The sequence below is a fragment of the Cherax quadricarinatus genome, chromosome 1, assembly GCF_038502225.1.
Source record: "Cherax quadricarinatus isolate ZL_2023a chromosome 1, ASM3850222v1, whole genome shotgun sequence".
Taxonomy (NCBI): Eukaryota; Metazoa; Arthropoda; class Malacostraca; order Decapoda; family Parastacidae; genus Cherax; species Cherax quadricarinatus.
Genome location: NC_091292.1, coordinates 42476787 through 42486786, shown reverse-complemented (window position 1 = coordinate 42486786; position 10000 = coordinate 42476787). Strand labels below are relative to the sequence as shown.

Genomic DNA, 10000 nt, shown 5'->3' with positions numbered 1-10000 from the left:
CAGACCAGTGCCTGGTGCCAGGAAGATGACATCCAGTAGACCAGGGCCTGGTGCCAGGAAGTTGGCATTCAGCAGACCAGTGCCTGATGCCAGAAAGATGGTATCCAGTAGACCAGTGCCTGGTGCCAGAAAGATGGTATCCAGTAGACCAGTGCCTGGTGCCAAAAAGATGGCATCCAGCAGACCAGTGCCTGGTGCCAGAAAGATGAAGGCAAAATATTAAAATTAGAATCAGAAGAAGGTATATAAACTCCCATCAATATTAAATATATAGTAATAACCCGCCGCCCACAACATAAATGACATATCAGATAACACCAATATGCCGTCGAACTTCCTACTGTATCATTATGAAAGTCTTTTATGTTCTGATCTCAAAAGTATCTGACATCTGTCAGTACAAAAATTCTTTCGCTAAGAAAGAAAATGGGTCTAAGTAAAGCAGGAAGAGGTAAACAATCCTATTCCCGAGGCTGACACACTTCACCCTTATGAAAACACTGGATTATCCGCAAAGATGAGCGGGATCAACAGAACCTAACTGCTACTCAATTCGACAGTGTAGAACTGCATTTATGACAATCCAAAAAGTTCAGGTAGGAATCCGGCTTCAGATTTATTACAATGCCTTTAATTATAAAGTTAGGTAAAAGAACACAGGTATAACTAATGTGACATTTTATTGTGGCAACGTTTCGCTCTCCAGGAGCTTTGTCAGGCCGTAACGGCTTGACAAAGCTCCTGGAGAGCGACATTATTTGCACCTGTGTCCTTTTACCTAACATATTGTCTGTAATTCTACCAACATTAATACAGTTATAAAGTTGCTGAGTTTGAATATGCCGAAACTATTATTATATAATGAACGTTGATCATGTTTTATAAATGCTATTTCTAAAATAGTTCCTTTGTAGAACAAAGTGGTTGGTTACAACATGCTAACCCAGATTTTGCTATTACCCTGTCCAGTGTTGAGCTTACCAGGGACCAACAGAGAAAGCTAAGATATGGGTTAAGTTTTCCGCCCACTAGTGAGAGCACTAATTATGTTGACCACCCCAAGTTTTTTGCAATCTGGAAAAATAAGGAGACGTATCCCCGGAAACGATCAACATTTGCAATGTCAGGGTATATGGGGCTTTGCTCAGACCTGTGGAACCAAACTGTCCTGAAAGATGTGTTAAATCATACCATGAATTAAGGAAAGATCCTAGGCTTCATCTTACGAAAGGAGACAAAACAAATGCGATAGTGCCTATGAACGTGGAAGATTTTAGTGGAAAAATGAGCATGTTGCTAGAAGACAGGGAAACTTACATGCCCCTTAACAAGCAGTTGTACCTAATGAAATGATTACTGATCATATATGTATTACATTTTGATAGTTTAGTCCAGATTATTAAGGAATTATCCGACAGCATTACACTGAATTGATGGTAAGTGAAAACACAGACGACTTTAAATTACAGCAGTAAAATAAAAAGATATTAACACATATATATATACTTACATGAATGAAAAGCATGATACTTTGGATCTGCGTCGCCATGATGGTCATCGTCTTTGGGTGGCCTTCTGGTAACGGGCTTTTGCCCGGTACCATCCCCTACTTGGGTTGTTGGATGTGGCGTAGATGTCGTAGTCTGAGGACACCAAGGATCTCTGGAACCAGGTGGACAGCTAGGAGGAGGACAACGAGGGTCTCGGGATCCAGGTTCACAGAATAGAGGAGATGTCGGCTGCGTTGTAGTTGCTTGAAGGCAACGTGGGTCTTTGGATCCTGGTGTACAGGTAAATGGAGTAGCTGGTCGAATAGGCCGTGGTGATGTGGGCTGAGAACAATGTGGTTCCTGAGATCCAGGATAACAAGGAGAATCACGAGGGGAAGTTGGTTGCAGGCAACGGGGGTCTTTGGATCCTGGTCTGCAGGAAAATGGAATAGTTGCTGGAAAAGTGGGTCGTGGTGTTGTTGGTTGAGGACAACGTGGATCCAGTGATCCAGGATAACAAATTGGTGGACGGGGCGTAGTTGGTTGTTGGCAACGAGGGTCTTTGGATCCTGGTCTGCAGGTAAATGGGGTAGTTGGTGGAAGAGTAGGTCGTGGAGTTGTTGGTTGAGGACAACGTGGATCCAGTGATCCAGGATAACAAGTTGGTGGACGAGGCGTAGTTGGTTGTGGGCAGCGAGGGTCTTTGGATCCTGGTCTGCAGGTAAATGGGGTAGTTGGTGGAAGAGTAGGTCGGGGTGTTGTTGGTTGAGGACAACGTGGATCCAGTGATCCAGGATAGCAAGTTGGTGGACGAGGCGTAGTTGGTTGTGGGCAACGAGGGTCTTTCGATCCTGGTCTGCAGGTAAATGGGGTAGTTGGTGGAAGAGTAGTAGGTCGGGGTGTTGTTGGTTGAGGACAACGTGGATCCAGTGATCCAGGATAACAAGTTGGTGGACGAGGCGTAGTTGGTTGTGGGCAACGAGGGTCTTTGGATCCTGGTCTGCAGGTAAATGGGGTAGTTGGTGGAAGAGTAGGTCGGGGTGTTGTTGGTTGAGGACAACGTGGATCCAGTGATCCAGGATAACAAGTTGGTGGACGAGGCGTAGTTGGTCGTGGGCAACGAGGGTCTTTGGATCCTGGTCTGCAGGTAAATGGGGTAGTTGGTGGAAGAGTAGGTCGTGGTGTTGTTGGTTTCGGGCAACGAGGGTCTTTGGTTCCTCGCCTGCAGGTGAATGGGGTAGTTGGTGGAAGAGTAGGTCGTGGTGTTGTTGGTTTCGGGCAACGAGGGTCTTTGGATCCTGGTCTGCAGGTAAATGGGGTAGTTGGTGGAAGAGTAGGTCGTGGTGTTGTTGGTTTCGGGCAACGAGGGTCTTTGGATCCTGGTCTGCAGGTAAATGGGGTAGTTGGTGGAAGAGTAGGCCGTGGTGTTGTTGGTTTCGGGCAACGAGGGTCTTTGGATCCTGGTCTGCAGGTAAATGGGGTAGTTGGTGGAAGAGTAGGTCGTGGTGTTGTTGGTTTCGGGCAACGAGGGTCTTTGGATCCTGGTCTGCAGGTAAATGGGGTAGTTGGTGGAAGAGTAGGCCGTGGTGTTGTTGGTCGAGGACAACGTGGATCCAGTGATCCAGGATAACAAGTTGGTGGACGGCTCGTAGTTGGTTGAGGGCAGCGTGGGTCTTTGGATCCTGGTCTGCAGGTAAATGAGGTAGTAGGTGGAAAAGTAGGCGGTGGCGTTGTTGGTTGAGGACAACGTGGATCCAGTGATCCAGGATAACAAGTTGGTGGACGGCTCGTAGTTGGTTGAGGGCAGCGTGGGTCTTTGGATCCTGGTCTGCAGGTAAATGGAGTAGTTGGTGGAAGAGTAGGTCGTGGTGTTGTTGGTTTCGGGCAACGAGGATCGAATGATCCAGGATAACAAGTTGGTGGACGGGGCGTAGTTGGTTGAGGGCAGCGTGGGTCTCTCGATCCTGGTCTACATGTAAATGGAGTAGTAGGTGGAACAGTAGGTCGTGGTGTTGTTGGTTTCGGGCAACGAGGATTGAATGATCCAGGATAACAAGTTGGTGGACTGGGCGAAGTTGGTTGAGGGCAGCGTGGGTCTTTGGATCCTGGTCTGCAGGTAAATGGAATAGTTGGTGGAATAGTAGGTCGTGGTGTTGTTGGTTGAGGACAACGAGGATCGAATGATCCAGGATAACAAGTTGGTGGACTGGGCGTAGTTGGTTGAGGGCAGCGTGGGTCTTTGGATCCTGGTCTGCATGTAAATGGGGTAGTTGGTGGAAGAGTAGGCCGTGGTGTTGTTGGTTGAGGACAACGAGGGTCGAATGATCCAGGATAACAAGTTGGTTGACGGGGCGTAGTTGGTTGAGGACAGCGTGGGTCTTTGGATCCCGGTCTGCATGTAAATGGAGTAGTTGGTGGAATAGTAGGTCGTGGTCTTGTTGGTTGAGGACAACGAGGATCGAATGATCCAGGATAACAAGTTGGTGGACGGGGCGTAGTTGGTTGAGGACAGCGTGGGTCTTTGGATCCTGGTCTGCAGGTAAATGGGGTAGTTGGTGGAAGAGTAGGTCGTGATGTTGTTGGTTGAGGACAACGAGGATCGAATGACCCAGGATAACAAGTTGGTGGACGTGGCGTAGTTGGTTGAGGGCAGCGTGGGTCTTTGGATCCTGGTCTGCAGGAAAATGGGGTGGTTGGTGGAAGAGTAGGTCGTGGCGTTGTTGGTTGAGGACAGCGAGGATCGAATGATCCAGGATAACAAGTTGGTGGACGGGGCGTAGTTGGTTGAGGACAGCGTGGGTCTTTGGATCCTGGTCTGCAGGTAAATGGGGTAGTTGGTGGAAGAGTAGGTCGTGGTGTTGTTGGTTGAGGACAACGAGGATCGAATGACCCAGGATAACAAGTTGGTGGACGTGGCGTAGTTGGTTGAGGGCAGCGTGGGTCTTTGGATCCTGGTCTGCAGGTAAATGGGGTGGTTGGTGGAAGAGTAGGTCGTGGCGTTGTTGGTTGAGGACAGCGAGGATCGAATGATCCAGGATAACAAGTTGGTGGACGGGGCGTAGTTGGTTGAGGACAGCGTGGGTCTTTGGATCCTGGTCTGCATGTAAATGGAGTAGTTGGTGGAACAGTAGGTCGTGGCCTTGTTGGTTGAGGACAACGAGGATCGAATGATCCAGGATAACAAGTTGGTGGACGGGGCGTAGTTGGTTGAGGACAGCGTGGGTCTTTGGATCCTGGTCTGCAGGTAAATGGGGTAGTTGGTGGAAGAGTAGGTCGTGGTGTTGTTGGTTGAGGACAACGAGGATCGAACGACCCAGGATAACAAGTTGGTGGACGTGGCGTAGTTGGTTGAGGGCAGCGTGGGTCTTTGGATCCTGGTCTGCAGGTAAATGGGGTGGTTGGTGGAAGAGTAGGTCGTGGCGTTGTTGGTTGAGGACAGCGAGGATCGAATGATCCAGGATAACAAGTTGGTGGACGGGGCGTAGTTGGTTGAGGACAGCGTGGGTCTTTGGATCCTGGTCTGCATGTAAATGGAGTAGTTGGTGGAACAGTAGGTCGTGGCCTTGTTGGTTGAGGACAACGAGGATCGAATGATCCAGGATAACAAGTTGGTGGACGGGGCGTAGTTGGTTGAGGACAGCGTGGGTCTTTGGATCCTGGTCTGCAGGTAAATGGGGTAGTTGGTGGAAGAGTAGGTCGTGGTGTTGTTGGTTGAGGACAACGAGGATCGAATGATCCAGGATAACAAGTTGGTGGACGGGGCCTAGTTGGTTGAGGGCAGCGTGGGTCTTTGGATCCTGGTCTGCAGGTAAATGGGGTAGTTGGTGGAAGAGTAGGTCGTGGGGTTGTTGGTTGAGGACAACGAGGATCGAATGATCCAGGATAACAAGTTGGTGGACGGGGCGTAGTTGGTTGAGGGCAGCGTGGGTCTTTGGATCCTGGTCTGCAGGTAAATGGGGTAGATGGTGGAAGAGTAGGTCGTGGGGTTGTTGGTTGAGGACAACGAGGATCGAATGATCCAGGATAACAAGTTGGTGGACGGGGCGTAGTTGGTTGTGGGCAACGAGGATCTTTGGATCCTGGTCTGCAGGTAAATGGAGTAGTTGGTGGAAGAGTAGGTTGTGGTGGTGTTGGTTGAGGACAACGCGGATCCAGTGATCCAGGATAACAAGATGGTTTACTGGGAGTAGTTGGTTGAGGGCAGCGTGGGTCTTTGGATCCTGGTCTGCAGGTAAATGGGGTAGTTGGTGGAAGAGTAGGTCGAGGTGTTGTTGGTTTCGGGCAACGAGGATCGAATGATCCAGGATAACAAGTTGGTTTACCGGGAGTAGTTGGTTGTGGGCAGCGAGGATCTTTGGATCCTGGTCTGCAGGTAAATGGAGTAGTTGGTGGAAAAGTAGGTCGGGGTGTTGTTGGTTGAGGACAACGAGGATCCAGTGATCCAGGATAACAAGTTTGTGGACGCGGCGTAGTTGGCTGAGGGCAGCGTGGGTCTTTGGATCCTGGTCTGCAGGTAAATGGAGTAGTTGGTGGAGGAATTGGTCGTGGTGTTGTTGGTTTAGGACAACGAGGATCAAATGATCCAGGATAGCAAGTTGTTGGACGGATTGGCTTAGTTGGTCTAGTAGGCCGAGTAGTTGCTGGTTGAAGACAATGTGGCTCCAGTGATCCAGGGTAACAAGGAGAATCACGAGGGGGAGTTGTCTGTGGGCAACGAGGATCTTTGGATCCTGGTCTGCAGGAAAATGGAGTAGTTGGTGGAAGAGTAGGTCGTGGCGTTGTTGGTTGAGGACAACGAGGATCGAATGATCCAGGATAACAAGTTGGTTTACTTGGAGTAATTGGTTGTGGGCAGCGAGGATCTTTGGATCCAGGTCTGCACGTAAATGGAGTAGTTGGTGGAAGAGGAGGTCGTGGTGTTGTTGGTTGAGAACAAAGTGGATCCAGTGATCCAGGATAACAAGATGGTTTACTGGGAGTAGTTGGTTGTGGGCACCGAGGATCTTTGGATCCTGGCCTGCAGGTAAATGGAGTAGTTGGTGGAAGAGTAGGTCTTGGTGTTGTTGGTTGAGGACAACGAGGATCGAATGATCCAGGATAGCAGGTTGGTGGACGGCTCGTAGTTGGCTGCGGGCAACGAGGGTCTTTGGATCCTTGTCTGCATTTAAATGGAGTAGTTGGTGGAAGAGGAGGTCGTGGTGTTGTTGGTTGAGGACAACGCGGATCCAGTGATCCAGGATAACAAGATGGTTTACTGGGAGTAGTTGGTTGTGGGCACCGAGGATCTTTGGATCCTGGTCTGCAGGTAAATGGAGTAGTTGGTGGAAGAGTAGGTCTTGGTGTTGTTGGTTGAGGACAACGAGGATCGAATGATCCAGGAAAGCAGGTTGGTGGACGGGGTGTAGTTGGCTGCGGGCAACGAGGGTCTTTGGATCCTGGTCTGCAGGTAAATGGAGTAGTTGGTGGAAAAGTAGGTCGTGATGTTGTTGTTGGTTTAGGACAACGTGGATCCAGTGATCCAGGATAACAAGATGGTTTACCGGGAGTAGTTGGTTGTGGGCAGCGAGGATCTTTGGATCCTGGTCTGCAGGTAAGTGGAGTGGTTGGTGGAAGAGTAGGTCGTGGTGTTGTTGGTTGAGGACAACGTGGATCCAGTGATCCAGGATAACAAGTTGGTGGACGGGGCGTAATTGGTTGAGGGCAGCGAGGATCTTTGGATCCTGGTCTGCAAGTAAATGGAGTAGTTGGTGGAAGAGTAGGTCGTGGCGTTGTTGGTTGAGGACAACGAGGATCGAATGATCCAGGATAGCAAGTTGGTGGACGGGGCGTAGATGGCAGCGGGCAACGAGGGTCTTTGGATCCTGGTCTGCAGGTAAATGGAGTAGTTGGTGGAAAAGTAGGTCGTGGTGTTGTTGGTTGAGGACAACGTGGATCCAATGATCCAGGATAACAAGATGGTTTACTGGGAGTAGTTGGTTGTGGGCAGCGAGGATCTTTGGATCCTGGTCTGCATGTAAATGGAGTGGTTGGTGGAAGAGTAGGTCGTGGTGTTGTTGGTTGAGGACAACGTGGATCCAGTGATCCAGGATAACAAGTTGGTGGACGGGGCGTAGTTGTTGGAGGGCAGCGAGGATCTTTGGATCCTGGTCTGCAAGTAAATGGAGTAGTTGGTGGAAGAGTAGGTCGTGGTGTTGTTGGTCGAGGACAACGAGGATCGAATGATCCAGGATAGCAGGTTGGTGGACTGGGCGTAGTTGGTTGCGGGCAACGAGGGTCTTTGGATCCTGGTCTGCAGGTAAGTTTAGTAGTTGGTCTAGTAGGTCGTAGAGTTGTTGGTTTAGGGCAACGTGGATCCTTTGTTCCAGGAAAACAAGTTGATGGAACGGGTGTAGTTGGTTTCGGGCATCGTGGGTCTTTAGACCCTGGTACACATTTTGGTTTTTGAGTAATTGGTGGAAGAATTTCAGGAGGTTTAGTGATCACGGGTTTGCATGATGGGTCTTTTGAGCCTGGATAACATTGAGGTCTAGGTGGACCTACAGGTCTGCATGCTGGGTCTTTAGATCCTGGAACACATATAGGTTTTATTGCACTTGGTGGACAACGAGGATCCTTGGATCCAGGGTAACATAAAGGAGGTGGTGGTGGTGGCCGCGTCGGTGTTAAAGGCGTAGTAACTCTGATGATATCTGGTGGTGTTGCGAAGGTCACAGGTTCGCTGGGCTCCCCTATACAGCGGTTATCACAGTGTTCTGTACAGATCTAGAGTAATTAAATAAAATTATTTTTCTAATTTAGGAAACGTTAAATATACATACATGAAATCAACAAAATTATATTTATGTATCTTATGGAATTTAAGTTACTACTCACCTATCTATTAAAATCTACTAGTGAATGAATGCAAATTGTATTGGAATGTTTATATACCCAGATAATATTGTTAGGTACTTATTATTTTCACATTAAGTTACTGGTTTTTATTCTATATTTACATTTTACAGGTTTATCTTAATATCTATTCTTGTTTTTTTTTCATATATACATAATGTTTCACATTTTTTTTTTACTGAACGATAAAATTCAGATTTATAAATTTAAGAACGCACAATGCCTATCTTTTCTATCCGTAGTTCATGAATATTCTATCGTTGCTTATAGCTATATGCTAAAGACGGTTTGCTTACCTGCACGTTGGAAAAACAAACGTGAATGCCGTATAATGCTCATGTATTATTCACCCAGGTAGATGTGTTTGTGACTCTACAAAGCCCACTGTCTGGGCGATACTTTGTCGATAATGCATCTGATTATTCTACATTTCTGTTTATTTTTCCATTGTGCCGGTATTTTATATCATTTATCCCCACTTACCTGTACGTTACACGTGAGGTAAACTTGCATGCGGTCCGGGAATTTAAAGGCGGACATGTTGGTGAATGCGATTAGGGTCGCACCGGTGTCGTAAGTGTCGTAGGTCCGAGACCAGAAGTGCATTAATTTCATCCTCCTTCACATTGGAAATAAGAGGAAAAAATCAGGTTAACTTTCTGAAATATTAACTATTCATGGTAATTTGTGTAAACATTTATGTATATGACGGCAATAATAAAAAGTCTAGCTAGGTTTGTGTCTGATGTGACAATGATTTCTGTTTGGACAGATCTGCAGGGAAAAGTTGAGCAATTTATTGCAAATGATTACAAGCACAGTGTTTACTTACGTTGGGCAGCCATCAGAGGATGTGAGCTGAAGGCTGGGCGTATCTGGATCTGTGAATTCAGGTTCTCCGTAAGCCCAGCAATCTTGGACCGCCACATCAAGACGTTTTTCTACGTCCTTCAGGTACACCATCACCGTCAGAGGCTCTCCGATGCGTATAATACCGTCCATTGGTTTAGTCTGTGACGTGAGAAAACATATGATGGCAGTTTCCTTTTTACTTTTATTTCCCGTCCAAGCAATGTAGGTGCGAGGAAAATAAATTCTTCAATAATTCTCCGCAGTTATCTTGAGTATTATCATACTTCTCCAGAAAGAGAAGTATGATAATACTAAAACTACTTAAAATTTGACAAATTGGTGCCTGCAAAACAAAATAAAAATCCAAATATCTCTAAAGCATGATATATATATTAGAAATTACACGGGGGATTTTTTCACAAGGACACAATCTTGAATTAACCTTCCGCCCACATATCTGGGGGAGGGGGGGGAGGTATTCATAACACAAAACCAGACAGTAATTTACTGATGTTGATGGATCATGGAGTCATGTGGGGATTTAGGAATACTGGGGTCGTAAACAATGTTCCTTCTTCACTGCACACCGTCTCAGTTTTCCAGCTAAATTCGGGACCCTATATTAAAAACATATGGTTCCTGAATATTTATTATGAAAATTTAGGCCAGTAAATCTGGCTGTTTAATGGACTGAATGATTATATAAAATAGTTGGACTTGGCTGTTTTAAGTATTTTGTTTGATCAACTTGCATCCCTAATAAGTTG

At 47.1% G+C, this 10000-nt stretch overlaps 1 protein-coding gene across 1 annotated transcript in view; it reads right to left on the bottom strand.

Moving 5' to 3' along the window:
• Window positions 1-10000, bottom strand: part of LOC128687781 (mucin-2-like) — a 565626-nt gene that overhangs the window by 15713 nt on the left and 539913 nt on the right. Inside the window, exons 6-8 of the mRNA XM_070085758.1 lie at window positions 9214-9392; window positions 8865-9000; window positions 1511-8252 (exon numbers count right to left, since the gene is read on the bottom strand). Of these exons, the coding sequence (XP_069941859.1) occupies window positions 1511-8252; window positions 8865-9000; window positions 9214-9392 (7057 nt within the window). The remainder of the gene's footprint in view (window positions 1-1510; window positions 8253-8864; window positions 9001-9213; window positions 9393-10000) is intronic.